Consider the following 26,923-nt stretch of genomic DNA (forward strand, 5'->3'; position numbering starts at 1 on the left):
GCAGGGCATCCATGCCCCCCCCCTTAGTGCATCGCCATGGCTACCAGGAGAGGGGCGGGGCCAAGGGGCGCCTGGATGGGGGACAAGCGGACTAAAGTGGGGGCGGCGGCCCCACCAAGTGACCCAGAGGGGACGGAAATGGGGCCGCCGCGGCGCCCCTCCCTCAGGAGCAGCAGGCTGGGAGCCCTCGGGGGCCCGGGTTCGGGGAGCCACCGCCCCTTCCATTCTGGGGCGCTACGCTCTACCACAGCAGCCCCACAGGGCGGAAAGAAGCAGCGGGTGGCCCGGGGCGAGGCCCACGCTATTGCCAGGGGGCGGGGCTTCGGGCGGGGCCGGGCCCCAGAGAGTCACGCGGGGCGTCGGCGCTCCGCCCCCTGGGCACGTGCTTCTTTCGCGGTGCTCGGCCAGTGCAGACGTGCAGCGGCTCCTCTGTGCTCAGCTCCGTTCGCGCCGCCGCCATGCCGATGTTCGTGGTGCACACCAACGTGCCGCGCTCCGCCGTGCCCGACTCCCTGCTAAGCGAGCTCACCTCGCAGCTGGCCAAGGCCACCGGCAAGCCCCCGCAGGTGCGCGGGGGGGCGGGGGGGCGACCGGGGGGCGCGGGGGAGGCCGGGGGGGCGACCGGGGGGCGCGGGGAGGCCGGGGGGGCGCGGGGCCCGGAGGAGGCGGGGGCTAACCCTGCCGCCCTCACGCGCCACAGTACATCGCCGTGCACATCGCGACGGATCAGCTCATGGCGTTCGGGGGCTCCGCGGAGCCGTGCGCCCTCTGCAGCCTGCACAGCATCGGCAAGATCAGCGGCCCGCAGAACAAGGCCTACACCAAGCAGCTGTGCGAGCTGCTCACCAAGCACCTCCGGATCTCCGGGGACAGGTGAGGGCCGCCGGCCGGGGGGGGGGGGCGGCGCCTGGGGGGGGGCGAGGCCTGAGTGCCCGGCTTCTTCCTCCTTCCTCCCCGCAGGATCTACATCAACTACCACGACATGAATGCGGCCAACGTGGGCTGGAACGGCACCACCTTCGCCTGACGAGTCCCCGCCCCCTCGCTCCCGGGCCCTGGGGTGCTGCTGAACAATAAAGGCTGCAGAACCGGAGCGGGCTCTGTCTGTGTCTTGGGGGAGGGGCGGGGCTAGCGCCGGATCGGACCTGGGGAGGGCGGCAAGGCTACCGGCCACGTGCCTACGGGAAAGCGCCCCAAGTGGCTGGGGGGACCCCAAGAAGAGGCCAACTGGCCAGCGCCATCAGGGACACTGAGGCATGGCTGCCCTGGGGCCAGTGATCGCTGCACTACGGAGCTGCCCCAGAGCTCGGATGTAGGCTCTGCCAGCCGCCGGGCGGCTTGGCCTCCGTCTGCCTCGGTTTCCTCCCCTGTAAAAAGTGGCTCAGAACAGTGATCCCGTCTGCGCAGGCGCCGAGCCCCACGAGGCTAGGGATGGGCTTTGGCCGCTATGCCCGCCGCACGCGTCCCGCATTGCGTGCCTTGAAGGGAGCGGGCTAGGAGGTGGCCACCGCGCCCGGGGCAGACTGACAGTCGCACACGATGGCTGGAGGCCTGGCGGGATCCTGCTCTATGGGTCCCCCCACCCCTGGCACCGGGCGCCAATCACGGCGGCTTTCCGGAGGCCCCGCCCAGAGGCGCGGCATTTCTGGAGTCCAGCTGGCTTTCGGCGGGCCCCTCGAGCCGGGGGAGGGACGCCGAGGGCCCCTGGAGCCTGGCCCGGGGCGTCCGCGCCTGCCCCTCCTCCTCGCTCTAATCTGGCAACGTGCTCAATCAGTGCTCGGAGCGGGAGGGGCACGTGGGGCCGCTGCGGATTGGCCGTCGGTCCCTCCGCCCCGCCCAATCGGAGCCGCCCGCGTCGCGACCAGCCAATCGCAGCCTTGGCCCGCCCCGCGGCCGGAGTCCAGACTTCTTCCGCTGCTCTGCTGCGAGGAACTTTGACCCGCCGTCCCAGTCAGCTGAGGCTCGGTGAACCCCGACTAGCCGCTGTCCGTTCCCCGGAGCTCACGCCGCGCCGCCGCCGCCATGCCCTTCGTGGAGCTGGACACGAGCCTGCCGGCTGAGCGGCTGCCCAAGGACCTGAGCCAGCGCCTGTGCGCCGTGGCGGCGGCCGTGCTGGCCAAGCCCGAGGAGGTGAGTGCGAGCCCTGCGGCGCCCCTCCGCGCCCCGCCCCCACCCCAGCCCCGGCTGACTTGGCTCCTCCCCCCGCAGAGAGTGAACGTGACGGTGCGGCCGGCGCTGTCCATGGTCCTGAGCGGCTCGGCCGCCCCCTGCGCGCAGCTGGTCGTCGCCTCCATCGGGGTGGTGGGCACGGCCGAGCAGAACCGCGAGCACAGCGCCAAGTTCTTCGAGTTCCTCACCAAGGAGCTGGGGCTGAGCCAGGAGCGGTAGGTCCCCTCCCCGGGGCAGCCTTTCCCAAGCACTGCCCCCATTCCCAAATGAGGAAACTGAGGCAGATTGGCAGTCGCGCTTCCCGACCCCTGTGGGGGATGGGGGGGTCCCGATTCCCGATCCCTCTGCTGGTGGCGGGAGCCCGGCTCTAATCCCGACTGCTTGGGCCGGGCCTGGGCGGCAGGGCTGACGGTGCCTCTCTTCCCGCAGGATCACCATCCGGTTCTACCCCCTGGAGCCCTGGCAGATCGGCAAGATGGGCACGGTGATGACGTTCCTGTGAGGGGCGCCCTGGCACATTAAAAGGCCCGGCCCGCCTGGCTCTCCCGACTCCTTTTTCCGTGCCGGGGCCGGGGCCGGGGCCGGGGCCGGGGCCGGGGCCGGGGCTGGGGCTGGGGCTCGGGCTGGGGCTCGGGCTCGGGCTCGGGCTGGGGCTCGGGCTGTGGCTCGGGCTGGGGCTGGGGCTGGCACAGACTGGCTGCGTCCCGGGCCTTCGCCGTTCCCCCTTGTCTTCGTCTTGGCTCCCGCGGGCCCTGCGGTCCTCCCTTGAGCCTGCGCCCAGGAGTGTGCGGAAAATCCCGGCCCCTGGGCCCAGAACAGAGCCATGACTTGTGTTAGGAAGGCCAGGGGAACCCACCTCTGAGGCTGGAGGAGGGAAGATGGGCCTCGAATCCGGCCTCAGTTTCCCCATCTGCAAAATGGGCCGGGGGTGGAAATGGTAAAGCGTCCCCATGGCTGCCGCTAGTGCGGAGGGGGTTGGGAGTGTCTCCACCGACGACCCCGAGACCTTCGGCCTCCATCACCCCCTGCTCCCATGCAAACCCAGCCGGTGGAGAAACCCAGGGCTCAACGCAGGCGCCCAAAGGGGGCTCCTGAGGCCGCACACACTGCGGCCAGCCCTAGATCGGTCCTAGCCAGGCGACCTGCCAGCCTGCCTCAGTTTACTCGGCTCTAAAATGGGGGAAATCACAGCATCTGCAAGTGAGACCACGCCCGGCGCGAGCGGCGAATCGAAATGGGTCAGGGAGGGCCTTCCGAGGGGCTACAGCCCGGGTAAAGCGCAGGCGCCCAGGTCCCGCAGGCAGCGCCAGCCCGAAATACCCGGCTCCTGCCCGGCTCCTCCCTCCGTGCACGCCCACTCCTGGGACGTCAGCGAGCTCCGCCCCCGCCTCCTGTGCAGAGGCTCATGGGAAGTAACCCCCTTCCACCTGGGACCCATGAACGTATGGTCCCGCCTTCCCGGCCGGCGCAGTAGAACGTCACCAGAGGAAGTCCCGCCCCTCCCTACACTACTGGCCGAAGGCGCTGGCGCAGTAGCCAATGAACGCCGGCCTTGTTGACAGGCTCCCGCGGCCGCCTTTGCTCTCCCTTCTGCGCCTGCGCGAGCGGAAGGGCCCGATCTAGCGGTTGTCAAGAAAGCCGGGTGGGTGGGTGGGTGGGAGTGCCAGGGCCCGGGGTCCCCCGGTAGACCTCAGTTTCCTCCGGAGTCTCACGGGGCCCCGCCCCTGCTCTGTTCCAGTCACCGGAGCCCGCAGCCCTGCCCCCCAGTTTCTCCTCGCGGCAGTGTCTTGGCCCCGGGAAAGCAGGTCCGAGCGGCGGTCGGTGTGTCAGGCCCCTCTTCTCTGGGGCTCGGGCGGGGGCGTGGCTTCCGGAGCCCTTAGCAGGCAATGCCCGGCTCAGGCTCTCGGGTGTGACCTCCGGCTGGAGCGGGGGCTCGGCCCAGCCCGAGAAGATGGTGAGTCCCGCCGCCGCAGCGGCTGCCCTAGTGACGGGGCGGGGGGCGGGGGGCGGGTCTCTGGCCTGGCCCGCCACTGGCTCTGCTCTCCCCAGATCCGCATCGCGGCCTTGAACGCCAGCTCCACTGTGGAGGATGACCACGAGGGCACCTTCAAAAGCCACAAGTCCCAGACCAAGGAGGCCCAGGTAAGGCGGGCGGGGGCGGGGCTCGGGGGGCGGCTGCCTGCTGGGCCGCTCCCAGCCTCTGTCTGTGGCTTGGCAGGAGGCCGAGGCTTTCTCCCTGTACCACAAAGCCCTGGACCTGCAGAAGCACGACCGCTGCGAGGAGTCTGAGAGAGCCTACCAGGAGCTGCTGGACACTCGCCTGCTGCGGGAGGTGAGACCCGCAGCCCTCAGACACTTCCCAGCTGTGTGACCCTGGCCAAGTCACTTCACCCCTATGGCAGAGTTTGGTACTGGCGAGGCAGGGGGCCCAGCACAGCTGCTCCCTCCCCTCCGCAGTGGGCCACTCCGCTCCCCCTCTCTACCCTAGCCAAGGACTTTCCTCTTTCCCCCTGCCCCTGTGCCCAGCACGCCACATCTCAAAGGTTCACCATCACTGGCCAGGCCTCTGCTGCCTTAGAGCCAATGCCCGTATAGATTGCAGACCGAAGGGAAGCGTTTCAAAGAAAACAGGAGCAGCGAGACCTGTAGCAGAGAAACAGGTGGCCCAAGAGGCTTCCCCCAGCGCCTGGTCCTCTACGTGCTTTCCTTGCACTTGTCTTGTTGGCATAAACGTACATTTTTGTTATTAAAATGATCCCGTTTCCCTCCTGGGATCCTCCAGACCTCTCGTCTGCCTTCTTCCCTCCTCCACTGCTGCCGGTCACGTCTTCCCTGTGGTCTAGACCAGGCGGCCACACTGTGTCGTCTTGCTGTGTGGTGTGAGCCTGTAGCTGCCCCGTCCCAGATCATTTGCGTGATTTCCTCTGGGTGACACGGGCCGCTTTTCTCCTTGAGGCCCTGGGTGTGCTTGACCTTTTGTTCTTCCAGGTGAATTCGCTAATGATCTTTCCTAGCTCTGTTGGGGAGTTTAGTGCGTGCTGTAAGTGAGTAGTAAGCTAGTTCGCTTTGGTAGAATTGTCACTTTTAGTACGTTGGCTCAGCCTACCCATGAACAATTCCAATTTCTCAACTTGTTTTGCAGGAAGAACGTTTTGTACTTGTTTTCCTGTGGTTCTGGGGCAGTCTTGGCACGGGCAGCGCTTTTCCGTTGCGATCTAGGGTGGCTTTAACTCTACTTTCTCTCGCTATCTCTTCCGGCTGGGTTTTGATGGCAGTAGAAGGAAATGCTGATGATTTCTGGTTTTTATTGCACTTGCTGATTTTTTAGTGGATTCTCACAGCGGCTGCAAAGGCTTAGCTCACCCCATCCCCTATTTTTATTCCCTTCACTTTCTTTTGCTTCTCCCTATTGCTAGCACTTCTGGTATGATCTCGAATGACAGTGGTGATCGTAGGCCCCGTGCTTGCCCCCTGTTCTTACTGGAAGGCCTTGGCATTTAAAGATATGGCCTGCTCTTGCTTTTACAGAGATGCTGCCCCTGACTTGAAGAAAGGGGCCATTGGTTTGAATGGGAACAAGTGCTGGATTTTATCAAAAGCTTTTTCTGTATCATTCAGCTAATCAGTGTTGTTTTTGTCATTGTTTTCTGAATATCAAACCAGCCCTGCATTTCTGCTCTAAATCCTTCCTGGTTAGCTTGTGGAACCTTTGAGGCGCATCGTGGTAATGGCCTTGATTTAAAATGTTTGCCTCAGGATTTGTTAGGGAGGGAATGGGCCTCCAGTTTTCTTTCTCTGACTTAGCTCTTCCTGATTTGGGTGTCAGCACTGCACTAATAGGTCACAGATGGAATGTGGCAGGATGCCTTAACTGTCTTTTCAAATAGTTTATAAAATATTGGGATTAATCATTCCTCAAATGCTCAGTAGAATTCACAGGTAAATTCAGCTGGTCCTGAGAATTTCAGCTTTGGGGGCTCATTTAAGGCTTCTTTTTCTAAGAGAGGATTATTCAAAAGTTCTAATTTCTTTTTTGTTAATCTGGGCAATTTCTATTTCTGAGAATATCCCTTTCACTTAGATTGTTTTTGGGCAACCCTCCCCCATTAAAAAACCCCAACAACTCTTCCTTTCTGTCTTACCAACAACTCTAACATAGAGGTTATGTGACTTGTCAGGGTCACAGAGGTCAGAAGTGTCGGTGTCTGTGTTGAACCCAGGTCTTTCCAACTCTAGATCTGGTGCCACTCAGCTGCTCCTAAAATGACTCCTGATAATTAATTTATTTACTTGCTTCTTCCTTGGTGGTGCATTCCCCCTTTTCATTTTTGATACTGATACCTTGATTTCCTTCCTTTAAAAAACCAAATTAGCCAACAGTTTGTCTTCCCCCCCTCCCCCCCAAACCCAACTCCTAGATTTAGTTATGAATCCAATGACTTTTTTTCACTGAATTTTATTCCTCTCTCCTGGCATTTGGACTCTTTGATGCCTGGGAATTTGACGATGGAGACTGAAAACATGTTGGTTTCTTTTAGCTGGTCTAGTCTTTCTCTTGTTTAGTGACAGAAATATCCAGGCAAATTCCTTTGCCCAAAGTATTGCTTTTAGGCTGTCCCATACATTTTCGTAAGTTGTCTCACGGTTGTCATTAGCATTAATGAAAGTCTTCATTGTTTCAGTGATTTGTTCTTCAACCCACTCTTTAGTTTCCAGTTAATTTTTTTGCCCTTCTGTGTGATAAAAACTAAAGTATTGGTTCTAAGGCAGAAGAGTGGTTAGGCCTAGGCAGTGGGGGTTCAGTGACTTGCTCAGGGTCACATAGCTAGCAAGTGTCTGAGGCTAGCTTTGAATTGAGGACCTCCTGCCTCTAGGCCTGGCTCTCTATCCACTAAGCCATAAACTGCCCTTCAGGGTTTTTTAAATTTCATTTTTATTGTCATGCAAAACACACTTCTGTATTGGTCATTGTTGTTAAAGCAAAGTCAGACATAACCAGAACTCCCAAATAAAACCAAAGATACTCTGATGGGAAAGAAGGCTGCAGTAGTTCTCTTCCTGGGGGTGGAGAGCCTTCCCTGGCATAAGTCCTTCAGGCTTGTCCCAGATCATTGCACTGCTGAGAGGAGCCACGTTTATGCAGGTAATCATCGTCCAAGGTTGCTGTTCCTGTGTATGATGTTCTTGCTCTGCATAGGTTCCTGTAGATCTTTCCAGCTCTTCCTGAAATCATCCTGTTCATCATTCCTTAGAGCACAATAGTATTCCGCCATCGAAAAGTACCACAATTTCTTTAGCCAGTCCCCAATGGATGTCCCCTCCATGTCCAATTCTTTGCCAGCACAAAAAGAGCAGCTAGAAAGATCTCTGTACAAGTTGGTCCTTTCCCATTTTATTTGGTCTCTCTGGGTTCCAGACCTCTGTAGTATGCCTGGTCTGCATTCTTTTACAGCCCTTTGGGCAGAGTTCCAAATTGCCCTCCAGAATGGTTGGATCAGTTCACAGCTCCACCGACCATGCACCAGTGTCTACATCCCTTCCAACATTTATCCCTTTCCTTTCCTGTCATATTGGCCAATCTGCTAGGTGTGAGGTGGCACCTCAGAATAGTTTTAATTTGAACTTCTTTGATCAAAAGGGATTCTGAACATTTTTCTATTATTGATGGCTTTGAATTCTTCATCTGAAAACGCCTATTCATATCCTGTGACTATTTGTCAATTGGGAAATGGCTTGTATTCTTATGAGTTTAACTTAATTCTTTGTGAATTTGAGAAATTAGACTTTTATCAGAGACATTTGTTAGAAAAAATTTTCCCAGTTTGTTGTTTCCCTTGGTTGCATTGGTTTTCTTCGTACAAAAGCCTCTTAATTTAAAATAATCCAAATGATTCATTTTACATCTTCTAATGCTCTCTATCTCTTGCTTGGTCATCAATTCTTCCCCCTTCCCAAAGATCTACAGGTAAACTATTCTGTGTTCCCCTAATTTAGTCATGGCATCGCTCTTTATATCTAAATCATGTGCCCCTTCTGAGTTTATCTTGGTGTGGGGTGTGAGGTGTTGATCCAAACCTAATCTCTCCCACACTGTCTTCCAGTTTTCCCAGCAGTTTGTATCAAATAGTGGATTTTGGTCCCCAAAGCTGGGACCTTTGGGTTTGTCATAGACTGTCTTGCTGAGGTCATTTACCCCAAGTCTATTCCACTGATCCTCCTTTCTGTCTCTTAGCCAGTACCAAATTGTTTTGATGACCACTGCTTTATAGTATAGTTTGACATCTGGGACTGCAAGTCCTCCTTCTTTTGCATTTTTTCCATGATTTCCCTGGATACCCTTGATCTTTTGTCCTTCCAAAGGAACTTATGGTTTTTTCTAATCCCGTAAAGAAGTTTTTTGGTACTTCAATGGGTATGGCACTAAATAAGTAAATTAATTTGGTCAGACTTATCATTTTTATTATGTTAGCTTGTCCCACCCATGAGCAATCAAAGTTTCTCCAATTGTTTAGGTCTAGTTTTAGCTGTGTGGAGAGTGTTTTGTAGTTGTGTTCATATAGTTCCTGTGTTTGTCTCGGCAGATAGATTCCCAAGTATTGGTATTGTCTCGGGTGATTTTAAATGGAATTTCTCTTTGTAACTCTTGCTGCTGAGATGGGTTGATTCCTCCTAAGACCCGTTCTGGTAGGTGACACGTATCATTTTCATGTAAGCATGTGAACAGTTTAACCTAATCGTGTTTCTTTGTAATTTCTCTTCCTTTTGGTGTTTCTCTTGAGCCTTGTGTTTGAACGTCAGGTTTTCTATTTAGGCTTTTTATCAGGAATGTTTAACAGTTCTCTTTTTCACTAAATATCCATTTTTCCCCCTTCAGGGATTATACTCAGTTTTGCTGGTTGGGTAATTCTTTTTTTTTTTTTAATAAACCCTTACCTTCTGTCTTAGAGTCATTACTGTGTATTGGCTCCAAGGCAGAAGAGTGGTAAGGGCTAGGCAATGGGGGTCAAGTGACTTGCCCAAGGTCACACAGCTAGGAAGTGGCTGAGGCCAGATTTGAACCTAGGACCTCCCATCTCTAGGCCTGGCTCTCAATCCACTGAGCCACCTAGCTGCCCCCTTGGGTAATTCTTTTAAAAAAAATTTTAAACCCATATTTCAGTCTTAGAATTGATTCTGTATATCGCTTCTAAGGCGGAAGTGCATTTGGGGTTAAGTGACTTGCCCAGGGTCACACAACTAGGAAGTATCGGAGACCATATTTGACTTCAGGTCTTCCCTACTCCAGGCCTGGCACTGTATCCACACCGAGCTGTCTAGCTACCCCTCCCCTCCCCTGGGTAGGATCTTCTTCTTTTCTTTTTGTAAAATTTTATTCAATTAATTTAGAATATTTTCCCATGGCTACAAGATTCATGTTCTTTCCCTGCCCTCCCCCAAGTCCCCTCCCATAGCTGATGTGCAATTCCGCTGGGTAGTACATGTGACCTTGATCAGAACCCATTTCCATGTTGTTGGTGTTTGCACTGGGATGTTCATTTAGAGTCTCCATCCCCAGCCATAGCCCCCTCGACCCATGTGATCAAGCAGCTGTTTTTCTTCTGTGTTTCCACTCCCACAGTTCTATTCTCTGGATGTGAATAGTGTTCTCATAAGTCCCTCAGGGTTGTCCTGGATCATTGCATTGCTGCTAGTAGAGAAGTCCATTACGTTCCATTGTACCACAGTGTATCCATCTCTTATGTATAAGGTTCTCCTGGTTCTGCTCCTCTTCCTCTGCATCACTTCCTGGAGGTTGTTCCAGTCTCCATGGAATTCCTCCAGTTCATTATTCCTTTGAGCACAATAGTATTCCATCACCAACATATACCACAATTTGTTCAGCTATTCCCCAACCATAGGGCATCCCCTCCTTTTCCAATTTTTGGCCACCACAAAGAGCGCAGCTATGAATATTCTTGTACAAGTCTTTTTCCTCACTATCTCTTTGAGGTACAAACTGGGTGGGTCATTTTTGCTTGTGATCCCAGCTCTTTTCCATTCCAGAACCTCATTTTCTGAGCCCTTCATTCCTTTACCATGGCAGCTGCCAGTCCTTATGTTGTGTGATCCTGACTATGACTCCATGGTATTGGAACAGTCTCTTTCTGCCCTGGGAGCTCTGGAGTTTGGCTGTCACATTCCTGGGTCTTTTCTCTTTGGGGTTCTCTTTCATGAAGTGGTTGGTGGATTCTTTGGGAGTGGGAAAGTCCTCCAGGCCACCAGCTCTCTGGATTAGCCCCTTTTCTCCAGGAGGCTCCCCAACTTCTTTGTGCCTACAGAGTCCAGACAGCATTAGGACCCATTAAGGCCTTTCAGCAGTGGTTCCAAACTCTTAGGCTGCCCCCAAATCTGGTGATGTCTGGTGGAGGAGCTTTTCCCTGAAACCCATGACATCTTCATGCAGCCTCTCCATGTTCAGGCCCAGCATGAAAGTGTCTTTCTGCAACCTTGCAAGTTATTCTGACAGGGCGAGAGCCCTGTTCCATGAGAGGAAAGTGCCTGATTCCTTTGGAACAGATCACTTGCTCGCTGACTGCCTGGCACATCTCCATGTGTGTGGGATTGATTGTTCAAGAGAAGTAGCTGATTGCTGTCCCCCTGGAAGCCCCTTAAACTTGCCAACCTAGATTAGATGGGAAATTCTCTGGGATAGAAATGGTCGATCAATAGTGATTGATATCTTGAACAGAGCAGAGCCTTTCTCCCTACTCTGGTTCTGGGAGAGCAGGGCTGTCTTCCTTGATGATTTCTTGAAATGGGATAGGTAGGCTCTTCTTTCTTTTTGTTGTGGCGTTTTGGGTCCAAATTAAATGGTCTGAAATCCTAGATTTTTCATTTTCCAGGTCAATTGTTTTTCTCATGAAATATTTTACATCTTTATCTATATTTTCAGTCTTTTGACTTTGTTTTACTCTTTCTTGATGTCTCATGGACTCATTGGCTTCTGTTTGGCCAATTATAATTTACAAGTAGTTAAAAAGTCCTTGTCTTCCATCTGGGAATTAATACTAAGTATTGATTCTGAGGCAGAAGAGTGCTAAGGGCTAGGCAATGGGGGTTAAATGACTTGCCCAGGGTCACCCAGCCAGAAAATATCTGAGACCAGAATGGAACCAAAGATCTCTCTTCTCTAGGCCTGGCTCTATGTCCTGAGGCACCTTGCTTGCCTCAGGTAGTTATTTTCTTCAGAAAGTTTTGTTCTTCTTTTTCTAAGCTTTTAATTGATTCTCTTTTCCTAACTTTGTTCTTCAGTTCTCATTTTTTTCAGTCCTTTAAAAATTCTTTCGTTAGGTTTTTTGAGAATTCTTGTGAGGTCGGTGTCCAGTCTGCATTTCTCTTTGTGACTTTGCTGGTAGCTGTTTTTGTGGTGTTGTTTTCTGTGGAATTTGGGTCTCAAGCTCTTGGGAGCCAGGTTCCTTTTTTGGTGTTTGCTCATTCTTCCAGCCTCTTTCTCTCTCTCTCTCTCTCTCTCTCTCTCTCTCTTTCTCTCTCTCTCTCTCTCTCTCTCTCTCTCTCTCTCTCTCTCTCTCTCTCTCTCTCTCTCTCTTATCTTAGAATCCATACTGTGTATTAATTCCTGTGTATTAATTCCAAGGCAGAAGAGTGGTAAAAGGGCTAGGCAATGGGGGTTAAGTGATTTGCCCAGGGTCACACAGCTAGGAAGTGGTGAGACTTCAGATGCTGTCAGCTCCCTGCCTTCTTTTTCTAATTCCATTTCATTTTCTAGATCTCACATTGGTGCAGGTTTCAGTTGCCTTCTGATGTTTTTGCAATCTGTGTTCTCTTCCTCTCTCCCTCCCAGGCCTTCCCCATGATGGCTGGTAGGATGAGATAGCCAGTTTTTTTTTTTACCCCTGGGATTCTATTTTATTTTTTCTGTATTAAAATTTTTATTTTTTATTTGAAAAATTTTATTTAATTAATTAATTTGGAATGTTTTTCCATGGTTACAAGATTCATGTTCTTTCCCTCCACTCCTCCCACCCCTGTCCCATAGCCAATGAGCAATTCCTCTGGCTTTTTACGTGTGTCATTGATCAAGACCTATTTCCATATTGTTATTTGCAGTAGGGTGATTGCTTAGAGTCTACATCCCCAATCCTGTCCCTTCCACCCATGTGATCAAGCAGTTGTTTTTCTTCTGCATTTCTGCTCCCACAGTTCTTCCTCTGGATGTGGAGAGCATCTTTCTCATAAGTCCCTCTGGATTGTCCTGGGTCATTGCATTGCTGCTAATAGAGAAGTCAGTTACATTCAATTGTGCCACAATGTATCCATCTCTGTATACAATGTTCTCCTGGTTCTGCTCCTTTCACTCTGCATCAATTCCAGGAGGTCGTCCCAATTCACATGGAGTCCCTCCAGCTTATTATCTGTCCCCAACAGATACCACAATGTGTTCAGCCATTCCCCAATTGAAGGGCAGCCCCTCATCTTCCAATTTTTTTGCCACCACAAAGAGAGCAGCTATGAATGTTCTTGCACAAGTCTTTTTCCTTATTATCTCTTTGGGGTACAGACCCCGCAGTGCTATGGCTGGATCAAAGGGCAGACAGTCTTTTGGGCATAGTTCCAAATTGCCCTCCAGAGTGGTTGGATCAGTTCACAACTCCACCAGCATTAATGTCCCCTCCCGCATTCATTACTTTCCCTTGCTGTCATGTTAGCCAATCTGAGGCAGCCATGTTTCCATGTTCGTCCTGCTGTTCTGGAGGAAACAAAGCGAAGGGTGGCGTGCTTCCGTCTGTGTTCAGACTGTCTGCTCCTCCATGGTGGCGCAGAGCCACTCAGAGCCTCTCGACTTGCCCCTGGGGGGCGTTTTTGGCCTCCATCAGCCCTCTCGAGCGTCGGACCTGGCAGGTCCTCTTTGGTCGGAGAGCCTTGGCCTGGTTCGTGCGTACCGGTCACGGCGTGGGGCTCGAGGCCAGCCCTGAGAGCCACCAGCGCCATTTCTGGAACTCATCCCCTGGGTGGTGTGCGCTGAGTGGGGCTCTTGCTCCCTCCTGCCCCTGATGGGCCAGATGCCCTGATGCGTCCTTTGTGGCTTCACCTGACGTGGGGAAACAAGCCCCGGATTCTCCCTCATGGAGGCTCTTTGGAGGTTGTCCTCAGAGCCACTCCTGCCCATGGGTTCCCCGACAGAAGAGTGGGAAGGCTTTGCCATGGAGTCTAAGTGGTTTGGTCAGGGTCACCCAGCTAGATCGGAACTTGGGACCTCCCGTCTCCGGGCCTGGCTCTGCTCGCCGAGCTGCCCTGCCCCCGAACGAGGAAAACAAACCCCTCCTAGGAGACGAGGCCCCGGGGGCAGCTGGGTGGCAGGACGGAGAGCCAGGCCTGGAGCTGGGAGGTGCTGGGTGCGCGTCTGGCCTCGGGCCCTTCCCAGCCGGGCGACCCTGGGCGAGTCCTTGAGCCCCGTGGCCCAGCCCTTCCTGCTCTTCTGCCTGGGAGCCAGCACACGGGACTGATCAGGAAGAGGAAAGAAAGGAGGGTCCCAGGGACCTTCGAGGCTCCCACAGGCTCACCCGATGCTGCGCCTTGACGCGAGGCCTCATTTGGTCCAGCCCCCTGGGCGGCGCTCGCGATTGGCATTCTGCCCCGGAAGAAGCTGAGGCTGGGACGAACCCGGTCTTGCTCCTGCCACGAGGCCCGGGTGTGGGGATGTGGTCCCCGTGGCGGCTGTCCCTCTGGACGAGGAGGGGCCCCTCGGCCGCGTCTGTCCCCCCAGCTTGGCCCCCTGGAGGGGCCGGAGGCGGCGTCCGCTTCCGCCATTCCCAGCGAGCTGGAGCCTTCGTTCACCTGCCCCAGAGCTTGAGTCGCCGCCCCGAGAGGGGCTCCTCCTGTCCGAGCAGCGGCCTTTGCCCTCGGAAGCCGGGCCGGCCGTGCGCCTCGTCTGAACCAGCGCGCGGGCCTCGGCCGAGCTCCGGGCGGCGCCCTCCCTTCCTCGTTCGGGGGCGCCCGGACGGGCCAGAGAGAGCCTGGACGCACGGACGCACGCACGGACAGACGGACGGACGCACGCACGCACGGAGAGGGCTTGCCGCACCCTGCGGCCCTCTCGAGGAGGGCCCGGCTGACCGGGCCGGGCGCTCTTTGGACGGCGGCGCTTGTCTTTCCAGGCCGTCTTGTCCGGGGATGAGCGAGAGGGCTTGAAGCATCCCGGCCTGATGCTCAAGTACTCCACCTACAAAAACCTGGCCCAGCTGGCGGCGCAGCGCGAGGACCTGGACACCGCCATGGACTTCTACTTGGAGGTAGCGGCCCGCGGGTGGGGGTCCTGCCGCTGAAGAAGGCTGGGGGCCCTCGCGGCCCTCCCTGGGACAGAGCGGGGGCCTTTGGGGAGGGTCCCGGCACGACGCTGCAGCTGTCTCGGTCGTGCCTGGAGGACCCGGAGCTCCTTTTAGGAAGAGCCCGCGGGGGCCTGACGTCCCCCCCCCCCCGTCCCCCCCTTGTCCCCCCCCTCGCTCTCCCCCTCATTCCCCCCCTCACCCCCCCACGCTCCCCCAGCGGCCCCCTGCGGTGCGGTCACGTGGGCCCTGCGCTTGCCACCTCTCCAGGCGGTGATGCTGGACTCGACCGACGTCAACCTGTGGTACAAGATCGGCCGCCTGGCGCTGCGGCTGGTGCGCGTGCCGCTGGCTCGGCACGCCTTCGAGGAGGGCCTGCGCTGCAACCCCGACCACTGGCCCTGCCTGGACAACCTCATCACCGTCCTGTACACGCTCAGCGACTACACCAGTGAGTGCGGCCCGGGGGGGGGGGCGCGGGGGCCCTGCCGGTCCTGACGGCCCCCCCGTGTGCCCCGCAGCCGGCCTGTACTTCATCTGCAAAGCGCTGGAGAAGGACTGCCGCTACAGCAAGGGGCTGGTGCTGAAGGAGCGCATCTTCCAGGAGCAGCCCTGCCTGCGCCAGGACTCGCTGCGCATGTTCCTCCGCTGGTGCGCCCCCGCCCGCCTCCCCCCACCGCGGCCTCCCCCAGGCCCCCCGCGGCCTCCCCCAGGTCCCCCCCGCGGCCTCCCCCAGGTCCCCCCCGCAGCCTCCCCCAGGTCCCCCCCCCCCCCCGTTCCCTCCCCCAGGCCCCCCCCGCAGCCTCCCCACGGCCTCCCTCCTCGGGGTCCCCTGTCTCCGCCCCGGCGCTGCCCCCTTCATGGGCTTGCTTGTGGCGCCTCAGGCCGGAGCCTCCGCCCGGCCCCCCGACTTGCTGGGCCCTCCCTCCTGGGGCTGCCCAGCGGGGCTTGGAAGGGGCCGGGGCGTCTCTCAGCTCTGCCCCCCTCTGACCGCGCTCCTCCCTCTCTCCGCCCGGGTCTCAGCGACATGTCGATCCACGACGCGAGTGTCGGCGCCGCCGAGACGCAGGCCATCCTGGACGAGGCGCTGGAGCTGCGCAGGAAGAGGCGGGCCCTGCTGGTGCGCGAGAAGGAGGCCGACCTGCGGCTCGCCCAGCCCATCCCCTACTTCACGTAGGTCCTGCAGGATGGGGGGGCGCCCGAGGGGGCCCCGAGCCCCCATTCTTCGGGGAGAGGCGGGGCGCTCTGGGAAGCTCCCGAAGTGGTTCGGGGGCCTGGCTGGGGGCGGGGAGGGTCCCCGGGAGGGAAGACGGCCAGCGGCAGGGGGAGGCGCCGCGGGCATCGCTGCGCCCTCTCGTGCTCCAGGTGGAAGTGCCTCGGCGAGAGCTTGCTGGCCACCTACGGCCACTTCACGTCGTGCGACGCCCCGCAGCCCAGCCTGGGCCGGAGGATCGAGCTCTCTGAGTACCGGGACCCCGCCCCGCGCGCTGTCCCCGCGCTCCCCGCCGGCCGCCCCCAGCGTGCCCCTCCCCCCAGCGCCCGAGCCACCCTTCCCCTACGCCGCCGCAGCGCCCGGCTTCTCCCTCCCGAGCCAGAGCCTGCTGGAGGCCGCGGCCCCTCTCGGTGAGTCTCCCCGGCCGGGGGGGGGGCCCCGGGGGGGGGCCGGAGGAGCCGCGGCTCGACTCGTGCCTGGCCGCGCAGGGGACGCCTCCGGGGGCGACAAGTGCAAGAAGGGCGTCAAGAGGAAGAGGCCGGCGCCGGAGGAGAGCGGCGAGACGGCCAAGAGGCGCTCGGCCCGCGTCCGCAACACCAAGTGCAAGAAGGAGGAGAAGGTCGACTTCCAGGAGCTGCTGCTGAAGTTCCTGCCGCCCAGGTAGGGGGCCGGCGGGGGGCCACCCCGGGGCTCCCCTCCGCGGTGGGGCGGGAGGAGCTCGGGGAGGCCGGGCGCCCACAGACAGGAAGGGCGGCCCGAGCCAGAGCGGTCTGTCCGGGGCTCCCCGTCTGGGCCGGCCTGAGCTGGTCCTCGCTGGAGAAGGCCGGCTTGTCTCTGCCGGAAGGAGCGCCGGCCCTGGCGACGTCCCGCGTGCTGACCGAGGCGGAGAGACGCCGAGGGACCGCGGCCCCCCCCCCACCTCCCCGGCGGCCGGACGCGGAGACCCCGATACAGGCCCACGCGGGCGTCTGGCCCGGCTCCGCGGAGCGGCCGGCGAAGGCTACTCCGGGCCGGGCGCGCCGCATCGCCACGTCCCCGACATCGGCGCCCCTTTGGAAAGGGACCCCCAGACCGGGCTTTCTCCCGGGGAGGAGGGCCGGCCCGGCGGATCCGGACCATTCGCGGGACAGAAGGCGGGACTCGCCGGGCACGGCTGGAGGCCACAGGACGCTGCGATGGTGCCGGGCAAGCGGAGCACGGAAACGCCCGTGAAAGCCGCCCAGCCTGCGGAGCGGAATCCCCGCACGGTGTCGTGGCCCGCGCGGGCGGCCCGGCCTTGGAAGCCAAAGGCCCCTTCCTGACCGGCCGGCCCCGGACAACGCGGGCTCGCGGGGAGCGGCGGGGTGTCTTAGGAGCCCGTGCCGAGCCCCCGAGGCGTGCGGGAGGCCGGGGTCCTCCCGGGGCTCGGAGGGCCAGCCAAGCAGAGGCGGCCAGAAGGCACCCAAGGGTGAATGTGGGAAGAGAGAAGCGGCCACCCTGCACGAGGATTTCGACTTGTTTTCCTGGGTTTGGGGTCCCGGGGTCCCCCCTTCCCCGAGCCCAGGACTTGGCAGGGAAGTGGGTCCGCTCTGGGCAGGGGGGAGACGAGCTCCTCTTTGTGGCTGCGAAGGGCGGGAGGCGCCCCTGGACAGCGTGCGCCGGCCTCGCCTCAAGCAGAGGCACGTCGGGGGGACAGGCAGGCTCCGGCGGCCCCAGCAGTCCAGGCGCGGGCGCTGGCCGGGGCCGCACGGCGGGGCCGACGTCCTCTTGGCTCACTCGCTGTCCTGGGCGGCTCCTGCGTAGGTTACGGAAACTGGACCCCGAGGAGGAGGAGGACGACGGCTTCGGCAACTATGACGTCCAGTCGGACGCCAAGCCGGAGAGCTTTGCCAGCGCGGGCGCCCCCAGGCTGTCCTTCGACGCCACCACGTTCATGGAGACGGGTAGGAGTAGGGGCTCCTCCGGGCGCCGCGTCCCTTCGGCCTCTTCCGGCCGGGCTGGCCTCTCCCCCTCGAGCCTGCCGCCGGGGGGCCTCCGGCCGCGGCCGGGCTCGGACACCCCTCTCATCGGAGGGGACCCGCTTTGTCCTCAGAGCAACAGGACGTGCACGCCTTCCTGCTGGACAACGTGCACAACGGCGGCCTCCTGGAGCTCATGATGAGGTACCTGAAGGTGATGAGCCTGCAGTTCCTGGTCAAGTGGCCGCCGGGCCTGGGCCAGGTGGTCCTCAGCATCTACAGCAGCTGGCGGAGGCACAGCAGCGGCCTGCCCAACCCTCTGCTCCGGGACTGCGGCCAGCAGCACATCAAGGTAGGCCGGCCGGCCTGGCTCTGCCGCCGGCGCCCGGGCTTGGGGCCTGAGCCCGTCTCCGCCTTCTCCGGGCCGCCCCTCCCCAGCCTCTCCCGCCTGCCTCCACTGGGCCCTCCGGCTCCCTCTCCCCCTTCTCGTCTCGCCGGCCCCCGTGGGCCGCGCGCTGCCTTTGGTGCTTTTGCCAGTCCGCTGAGCGGGAGGCTTCGCGAGCAGCCCGCGCCTCTGTGGCGCGGCGCGGGGGGGCGCTCGGCGGGCAGACGCAGCCGGGGTGTCCCACCAAGGAGGGGAGAAGCCGGCTCCGGCCTGGCCCCGCCTCTGACGAGGCCTTGCCGGGCTTCTCCCGCCAGGACATGATGCTCGTGGGCCTGTCGTGCATGGAGCTGCAGCTGGACCAGTGGCTGCTGGCCAAAGGCAAAAGCTGTGCAGGTGAGTCCCGGGGACGGCGGCTGCTCCCGTGGCGAGCCGAGGAGGCCGCGCAGGCCCTCCCTGAGCCAGGACGGCCACAGCTGGGGCCCCCCCCTCGCCGGGGCCGCCGGGGGAAGGGCGCTGCGAGCGGGCGCTGGCAGGCTCAGAGGGAGCCCCGCCCTCGCCCGCACGCCTGCTTGGGCCGGGACGAGTCCCTCCGAGCAGGCCCTGGCCGGGTGCCAGCCTCGGCCCTTCCCGCTGCGAGACGGCCCGGCGCAGCCCTCAACCTTCCCCGCCAGACTGGCCTCCCCTCCCCTCCCCGCCATCGGCTCGCTCGAGCGCCTGGCGGCCCTCTTTGCCGCCCTCGGCCAGGCCTTCTCCCATCTGCCGGGACCCTCTCTTAGACCGCGGTTGTGCCGCCCGGGCAGCCTCTGCCTGGCACGGAAGACGCGAGGGCTGCCTCTCCAGCGCAGTCACGGCTGACTTCTGCCCGGCGGGCCTCGGGAGCCCTCCAGGAGCGCCCGCCCCGGGGGCTGCCGGGGGCTCGGCTCTTCTTCTGGAGCGAAGGCCACGCGAGCGCGAGGAGAGGGGCCGCCGGACGCGTCTCTTCCAAGGAGTCCCTTTGCCGTCACCTGGCAGGCCTGGCACGTCCTCCCGGGAAACCCCGCCGGCTCCTCGGCTGCGCCCGGGCCATCCCCTCAGGGCCCCCGACCTTCGGGAGCAGGAAGTGGGAGTCCCAAGCCGGCCACCCGATTCTGGGGATCCCCGCGGCGGGGGGGGTGGAGGCACAAGGACGCGGCTGCTTGCCTGGCCGGGCCGTCCCCCGAGTGCCCCCCCCCCCCGGCGTGACCCCTCCCATTCATTGCAGTGTCCCCGCGGCACTGCCCAGCCGGAGCGCTGAATGGCCGCTTCGGACCCGACTTCCCGGGGACCCACTTCCTGGGGGACCTGCTGCAGCTGTCCTTGGCCTCGGCCCAGCGGGACCTCTTCCAGGAAGGCTGGCTGGAGTTCATCGTGCGCGTGTACTGGCTCAAGGCCCGCTTTCTGGCCCTGCAGGTGCGTCCGGGCCGGGTTGGGGGGGCCACGAGACTTCCAGCCTCATGGGCCCCCTCCAGGAAAGGGGCGCGGATGCTCCGAGCCGAGGCAGAGGCCATGGGGGAGGTCCCACTCCCTGAGCGGGAGGGCTTCCTGGAGGAGGTGGGGGTAGGCCAGGGCCATCAGCCAGTGGAGCAGAGGAGGGATGCTCTCCTGGAGTCGGGGTGGGAGAGGCGTGGTCAGGTGGAGCACTTTGTGGCTTTGGCCCGCGAGGCCATTGGGAGCCCCTGAGCTTGATGGGGGGAACGAGGGGACCCAGCCAGCCCTGGGAGCCCGCTTCAGCGTTCAAACGGAGGAAGGGCTGGAGGGGGAGGCGTGAGGGGAACAGATGGGCCTGGGGGCGCCCGGATGGCGACGGGGAGGGAGGAATATGGGGAGCTGCGTCCCAGGCACGGAGGGCCTTGGGTGTCGGTCGGACGTCCCCTAGAGCCGGCCCAGACATCACAAATGGGGACGTCGGCCTGACGCCATCATGGTGCCTCACCAGGGAGACACGGAGCAGGCCCTGGAGAATTACGACATCTGCACGGAGCTGCTCCAAGCTGGTGGCCAGCACGAGGCCAAGAGCCCGCTCTTCCGGCTCCCCAACCTTCACCTGGACTCCGTGGTTTCTCTGGAGGAGGTGGGCACATCCCGGGCGCTCCCTGGCTCCCCTCCGGTCGCCCAGACACCCTGGGGGGTCCTCCTTCTTTGGTGGGGGCCCTTTCACAGAAGGCTCCAAGAGGGGCCACAGCTGCCTCAGGGAAGCGACCTGCCGGGGTCTCCCAGCTAGGGAGCGCCCGAGGCCAGGTCTGAGCTGAGGGCCTCGGGACTCCCAGCACGGCGCTCTGTCCGCCAGGCTCCCGGGCCTCCGGTGTGACAAGGAAATCACTTTAAAAGACTGATATATATTAATTTAAGGTCGCCAAGGAATTCAGCTATGTAATTCCTAAATGAAAACTCAAGTCAGCCGTCAACCTTTTATAGAGTTTAATTACAAACAGGAGGAAGAAAAGTATGAGAGAGAGAGAGAGAAAGAGAAAGGGGAGACGGAATAGGGCTTAAATACCCCCTCTGCTTAGGCTGAGCCAAAGGCCCAAAGCCTTGGATAGCTGAGGCAAAGAAAAGAGATCAGTCCCTATCACTCACGTAACCAAAATGGAGAAACAGTCTGAGGGCCTCCACTCCAAGCACCAGGCTCCAACCACCACACTCTCCCTCCACACCACAAATCCCAGCCTCTTCAGCTGTCCTCTACCTCACTTCCTGTGTCTCCCCTGTGCCAATGGTGGCTCTAGCTTAACCCAGGACCACCCAGAGGTCTGCCCCTTTGCACATGTCTGTTGAAGGTCATAGTCTCAAATAATTAAATCTTGAGCTTTACTGCAGCCCTTCCTAAATCCTGCTGCCCTGCGTAGGGTGGAGATTGTAGTTTCCAAGACCTGATTCTGTCAGTATCTCTGTTGTTATTGATCAGGAAATAGCCAAATCCCATCCTCTAAAGAATGGTCTGAACAGGGTGGAGGAGTTTTGAAATTCACACCGGGAGGCTCTCTGGCCGGGGTAGGGGCCACCTCCCAACCCCTCCTTGGGCTGTGGCCTTTTCAGATCGAGAAGAACCTGAAGTCCCTGGAAAGGTGCCAGTCCTTGGAGGAGCTGCAGAGGCTCTATGAGGGGGGCGACTACCAGGCCGTGACCCACCTGCTGCGGCCCACCTTGTGCCTGAGCGGGTATGACCGCACGAAGCACCTCGAGTTTGTCACCTCGATCCCTGAGCGTCCCGCCCAGCTGCTCCTGCTTCAGGTGAGGCCACCCACATCTCGGTCAGGAGCCTCGAGCTCCCACCCTGCCCCAACCCGTCCTCGGCCTCTCTTCCTCTTTGGCGGGGGTGGACGAGGCCGCTCGGGAGGACCTCCGGGCCCGAGAGCCATCTGCTCCGAGGGAGAGAATAGGAAGTCGCTTCCCTCCCTCCCACAGGAGGTGGCTCCCAGGCCCATTGAGCCGGCCTCTGTTTGCCCACAGGACCTCACCGCCGGCCCACAGGGGCTTTGGGGGAATCCGAGGGTCTCGAGGCCCGTCGCCAGGGCGTTGTGGAGGCTGGTGTGTGGGGACTGGCACCCCTCGGGGCAGCATGGGCCGTCTGGTGCCTGGCCAGAGGCCGAGCCGGGCCCCCACAACTCTGTCCTCCCTCCCTCTTGCCCAGGATTCCCTTCTCAAACTCAAGGATTACAGCCGTTGCTTTGAGTGCTCTGAAGTCGCCCTCCACGAAGCCATCCAGCAGATGATGAACCTGACGGAGACGGCTGCCAAGGAGGAGTGGGTAGCCACGGTCACTCAGCTCCTCCTGGGCATCGAGCAGGCCCTGTCTGCGGACAGCAGCATCCTAGAGGAGACCCTGAGGACCCCCAGCCTCATCCGGCTCACCAGCAACCTCATCCAGGTATGGGGGGGGATGTATACAGGCTGTCCGTCTGTCTGTCTGTCTAGCACTGGAAAGGACTGGGGAGAAACTCAACTGGAGACAGAGATGGAAGAAAACACAACCCTCATTTGCAATGGGCAAAGATGATTAATAATCCAGAAAACAAAGCTGTGGAGCAGTTGAGTGGCTCAGCAGAGAGGGAGCCAGGCCTGGAGTTGGGAGGTCCTGGGTTCAAGTCTGGCATTAGACATTTCCTCGCCAGGTGACCTTGGGCAAGTCCCTTAGGACTCATTTCCTGGCTCTTGCTGCTCTTCTGCCTTGAAAGCCCTACTTAGTATCCTAGGAAAAGAAAGCAAGGGTTTAAACAACAACAACAAAGGCACACCCAAAATACAACCAAAGGAACGGAAAAAAAATGTAGTCTTCCTCAAGTTGAGTCCAAGACAGCATGAATTGCCACCGTGCTCTCAGCCAAAGCCAAAAGAAGCCCTCCAGAAACAAAAGGGAAAGAAGCCAAAAGCCAGGAATCAATGGATGTGCTCCAGATTCCGAAAAGAAGCACCACTTAAGCTGCAAGAAACTAACCAGTAGCACCAAAGTGACATGGCAGAGAAACAAAAGAAAAACTGACCAGATTTCTGGAGCATCTTCTCTTCTAAATGGGACAGCAACAGAATATACATATTTCCCTGCACCACCTGGAACTTCTACAAAAACTGACCATGGCCTTTTGCACAGAAACGTAAAGCGACAGAACTAGCCAATACATCATTTCTAGACCATGAAGCCACAAGAGCAGAAATTGGTTCAGGGGCCCCAAACAAAGGTGCAGCAGATCCGAATGGAGCCTTGACAATCAAAAATAACGAATGGGTCAAGGAACAGACCATAGAAACGGTAACTGAAAGAAAATGATCATGTTGAAACGACACACTGAAATTTCTGGGATGCAGTGGAAGCAGTCCTCAGTGGGACAATCGAGCGTTAATAAATCAGAGAAAGAGAAGATTAATGAGCTGAATATGCATTTCCAAAATGAGAAAATCAGCAAATATCCCTAAAATCAGGAGCAAAGAGGAGCTACTACAAACTGGAGGACAACAGATTGCTATAAAGGTAAAAGTTGGCTCTGAACCAAATTGAGAAATCCTTAGCTAATTTGATTGAACAGAAACTAAAAGAGCACGTAAACTCCAAGGCAAATTCACCTCAGAATCCAAAGGACTCAGAAAGACTAAGTGGAGCCTATTCTGCACAGGGCCGTGCTAACAAAAGTGAGCGCACAAAAGAAGCAGAGGAATGCCTTCCAAAACCGAAAACACCCAAATTACCCGAAGACCGGAAGGACGTCTTGAAGAACCTGATCTTGGAGAAGGAACTAGAACCAGCTGCCAAAGAACTACTGGGGCCGGGGGGAGCCCCAAACAAAGCCGACCTGATGCATTTCAAAGGGAATTCTGTTCCCAGATCATCCCCCCGTGTTTAGAAGGCACCCTTCCAGAATTCTTTTAAGAGAAAAATGGGGGCCCGAGACCTACAGCAGAGAGGAAATGAGGCAAGAAAACTAGAGAGCAATGGCATTCGTGAACCTTAGACTCCAGTGACTTATCCAGGCAGTCCTCCATTATGGTATGGTCACATGAGATTCATCCCGGGTGACTCCATGATGGGAAGACACTCAGCACTTCACGGAGGGCTGGGCCAAGCTCTCCAGACCCACATGGGTGCCTCAGGTGGCTGAGAGCAGTGCCGAAGCCAATGTGCCAGGACTGTAAAATCGCCTAAAATGCTGCCATCTGGACCACACCTGGCACCATGCAGAACGCCAACCTTTGTGGGACACAAGCACTCGCTAAAGAGCATTGGCCGAGCCGAGACGCCCGTCGAAGGCTTTGACAGCGTCGCGGGCCACTCCGGTGTTCACAGCCACTGCCTAAAGCTCATCTAGGCCTCGTGCAGGGTCAAGATCAGAAGAACACCGCAGCGAGGGGGACGGCTCGTCCGTGCTCACGGCCAGTCTGGGCCAACATCACCGCGGCGACCCTGTGCTTTTAATGCCACTCGACCTGTCGGACTGCCAAGAGGCTCTGTTTGGGCACAGCTTGATAAAGTGGAGGCAGTCATTTGGGGAAACAAGCTCCGGAACATCCAGGGAAATGGTGACAAGGAAGAGCTGCTGCTACCTTGTGGGAGTTGTGAAGTGAGGCCTCTGGACAGCAGGACCAGGAGTGGGGCAGGAGCAAAGACAGAAGGTCTTAGTAGACCACCAGCCTCCGGGGAGGGCCTCAGGCCGCTTTCGAGAGTTTTTAGGAAGGATGAGGTCAGGGCCCCCAGGAGTGGGGTCTGCCCGGCCCGGAGACGCTCTGCTGGGGAGGGTACCCGAGGGCAGACCCGGAGCAGAGCGTGGTGTGCCCCGGGGGGTCGGAGCCGGGCACTGCCACCCCTCGGCCCCTGCCTCACGGCCTCCGGTTTTCCCCCGGACCAGGTCATCGACTCCAGCATGTCGGTCCAGGAGGAGCCCAAGGAGCCATACGTGGCGTCGGTCCTGCCCTGGGTCATCCTGCACCGCATCATCCGGCACGAGGAGGGCGGCTTCCGTGCCCGCTGCCCCCCGCCGCCGCCGCGCAGCCCCGACGATGGCGAAGGTGGGGCTCGTCTCCCCGTCCCTACCCCGGGCACTGCCCAGTGGCCTCCCCGACCATGTGGGAGCTCTCTCTAGTGGGCACTTTGAACAAGACCCCCGACCAGACCTGTACGTGGGCACTGGCTGTGCCCACTGGCAGTGACGGGCAGGAAAGGGGAGGAGCCTTTGGGAGGGAGCCTCGACTGTGCCGGCGTGGCATCCACCCGCTCCTCCTTCATCCATTGGGGACACTGGCAGAGGGATCTGTGGCCACGGCACCTCCGGGCACAGCCGCCCTCGGCGTGGGCGCTCTGGGCGGCAAAGATTTTGCCCTCAGTTCCGTGTCCCGACTCGGCGGGGCCTGGCGGGGCGGGGGTGCCCCTGGCTCGAGGGTGGGAGCTGGCCGCCGGGCCTTCACTTCCTGTCGCCTCTCCTCCCTCCCTCCAGGGAGACCAGACACCCCCCTGCTCCCGTCCTCCCTCATGTTACTCAACACGGCGCACGAGTACTTGGGCAGGAGGTCCTGGTGCTGCAACTCCAACGGAGCCCTCCTGCGCTTCTACGTGAGTGTGCGAGCGAGTGCCCTGTGTGAGCAAGTGAGCGTGTGAGCGAGCGGCGGGCCCGGGCCCTCCTGTGCTTCTACGTGAGCGTGTGAGCGAGTGCCCTGTGTGAGCAAGTGTGCAAGCAAGTGTGTGAGTGAGCGTGTGAGCGAGCGGTGGGCCTGGGCCCTCCTGCGCTTCTACGTGAGTGTGCGAGTGAGTACCCTGTGTGAGCAAGTATGTGAGTGAGCGTGTGAGCGAGCGGCGGGCCCGGGCCCTCCTGCTCTTCTACGTGAGTGTGCAAGTGAGTGCCCTGTGTGAGCAAGTGTGTGAGTGAGCGTGTGAGCGAGCGGCGGGCCCGGGCCCTCCTGCTCTTCTACGTGAGTGTGCGAGTGAGTGCCCTGTGTGAGCAAGTGTGTGAGTGAGCGTGTGAGCGAGCGGCGGGCCCGGGCCCTCCTGCGCTTCTACGTGAGCGTGCGAGTGAGTACCCTGTGTGAGCAAGTATGCAAGCAAGTGTGCAAGCGAGCGTGTGAGCGAGCGGCGGGCCCGGGCCCTCCTGCGCTTCTACGTGAGTGTGCGAGTGAGTGCCCTGTGTGAGCAAGTGTGTGAGTGAGCGTGTGAGCGAGCGTGTGAGCGAGCGGTGGGCCCGGGCCCTCCTGCGCTTCTACGTGAGCGTGTGAGCGAGTGCCCTGTGTGAGCAAGTGTGCAAGCAAGTGTGCAAGCGAGCGTGTGAGCGAGCGGCGGGCCCGGGCCCTCCTGCTCTTCTACGTGAGTGTGCAAGTGAGTGCCCTGTGTGAGCAAGTGTGCAAGCGAGTGTGGGCCCTCCTGCGCTTCTAGTGAGCGTGCTCGGGTGTGTAATTGAATGGGGGGTGAGAGGCCCAGGCGGTCCGTCCCCTGGTCGCAGGTGCGAGTCCTGCAGAAGGAGCTGGCGGCCTCGGCGGCGGAGGACACGCACCCGTACAAGGAGGAGCTGGAGACGGCCCTGGAGCAGTGCTTCTACTGCCTGTACAGCTTCCCCAGCAAGAAGAGCAAAGCGCGCTACCTGGAGGAGCACTCCGTGCAGCAGGTGGGCCGGCCGGGCGGCGGGCGGGGCGGGGCGGGCGGGGCGGGGCTTCGGGAGGCCCCGCCCCCTCACCCTGGCCCCGCCCCCAGGTGGAGCTGGTGTGGGAGGACGCGCTCTTCATGCTGGACTACTTCAAGCCCAAGAGCCTGCCCGAGTTCGACAGCTACAAGACCAGCACGGTGTCGGCCGACCTGGCCAACCTGCTCAAGAAGGTGGCCACCATCGTGCCGCGCAGCGAGCGGCCGGCGCTCAGCCTGGACAGCGTGGCGGCCTACATCGAGGGCACGCTGAGCCAGGTGCGCCTGCGCGGCCCCCCCCCCCCCCCCCCCCCCCCCGCTAAGCCCCGCCCCGGCTCTGACCTCTGACCGCTCCCTGCCCCCTCAGGTGCCCGCCCTCCCCGACGGCGCCGCTCCCTCGGCCCCCGCCGTGAATGAGCTCTACTACCTCCTGGCCGACTACCACTTCAAGAACAAGGAGCAGTCCAAGGCCATCAAGTTCTACATGCACGACATCTGCTTCTGCCCCACCAGGTGCCCCGCTGGGCCGGGCCATGTGTGTGCCCTCGGGGTGTGCCCTCGGGGTGTGCCAGTGTGTGCCCTCGGGGTGTGCCACTGTGTGCCTTCGGGGTGTGCCAGTGTGTGCCCTCGGGGTGTGCCACTGTGTGCCTTCGGGGTGTGCCACTGTGTGCCCTCGGGGTGTGCCACTGTGTGCCCTCGGGGGTGTGCCAGTGTGTGTGCCCTCGGGGGTGTGCCACTGTGTGCCCTCGGGGGTGTGCCACTGTGTGCCCTCGGGGGGTGCCAGTG

At 59.8% G+C, this 26,923-nt stretch overlaps 3 protein-coding genes across 3 annotated transcripts in view; all 3 read left to right on the top strand.

Annotated features, from left to right (window-relative positions):
* The first annotated feature begins 57 nt into the window (after positions 1-57).
* On the top strand, positions 58-1,093 carry MIF (macrophage migration inhibitory factor). The gene is made up of 3 exons (XM_003342241.3): positions 58-566; positions 701-873; positions 961-1,093. The coding sequence occupies exons 1-3, from the start codon at positions 459-461 to the stop codon at positions 1,025-1,027; spliced, it is 348 nt and encodes a 115-aa protein (XP_003342289.2). The 5' UTR covers positions 58-458; the 3' UTR covers positions 1,028-1,093.
* A 331-nt stretch (positions 1,094-1,424) lies between these two features.
* On the top strand, positions 1,425-2,710 carry DDT (D-dopachrome tautomerase). Its single transcript, XM_056821171.1, has 3 exons — positions 1,425-2,130; positions 2,209-2,384; positions 2,599-2,710. The coding sequence occupies exons 1-3, from the start codon at positions 2,023-2,025 to the stop codon at positions 2,669-2,671; spliced, it is 357 nt and encodes a 118-aa protein (XP_056677149.1). The 5' UTR covers positions 1,425-2,022; the 3' UTR covers positions 2,672-2,710.
* A 150-nt stretch (positions 2,711-2,860) lies between these two features.
* CABIN1 (calcineurin binding protein 1) overlaps positions 2,861-26,923 on the top strand; it is a 37,911-nt gene continuing 13,848 nt past the window's right edge. Inside the window, 22 exon segments of the mRNA XM_056821164.1 lie at positions 2,861-4,123; positions 4,219-4,311; positions 4,388-4,501; positions 14,325-14,459; positions 14,763-14,943; positions 15,014-15,143; positions 15,516-15,665; positions 15,858-15,971; positions 15,973-16,115; positions 16,194-16,365; positions 17,488-17,627; positions 17,777-17,994; positions 18,342-18,420; positions 19,268-19,455; positions 19,982-20,116; positions 21,082-21,276; positions 21,677-21,913; positions 24,381-24,540; positions 24,966-25,081; positions 25,962-26,123; positions 26,210-26,416; positions 26,505-26,650. Of these exon segments, the coding sequence (XP_056677142.1) occupies positions 4,121-4,123; positions 4,219-4,311; positions 4,388-4,501; positions 14,325-14,459; positions 14,763-14,943; positions 15,014-15,143; positions 15,516-15,665; positions 15,858-15,971; positions 15,973-16,115; positions 16,194-16,365; positions 17,488-17,627; positions 17,777-17,994; positions 18,342-18,420; positions 19,268-19,455; positions 19,982-20,116; positions 21,082-21,276; positions 21,677-21,913; positions 24,381-24,540; positions 24,966-25,081; positions 25,962-26,123; positions 26,210-26,416; positions 26,505-26,650 (3,218 nt within the window). The 5' untranslated portion in view covers positions 2,861-4,120.

Source organism: Monodelphis domestica, chromosome 3, assembly GCF_027887165.1.
Source record: "Monodelphis domestica isolate mMonDom1 chromosome 3, mMonDom1.pri, whole genome shotgun sequence".
NCBI classification, from domain to species: domain Eukaryota; kingdom Metazoa; phylum Chordata; class Mammalia; order Didelphimorphia; family Didelphidae; genus Monodelphis; species Monodelphis domestica.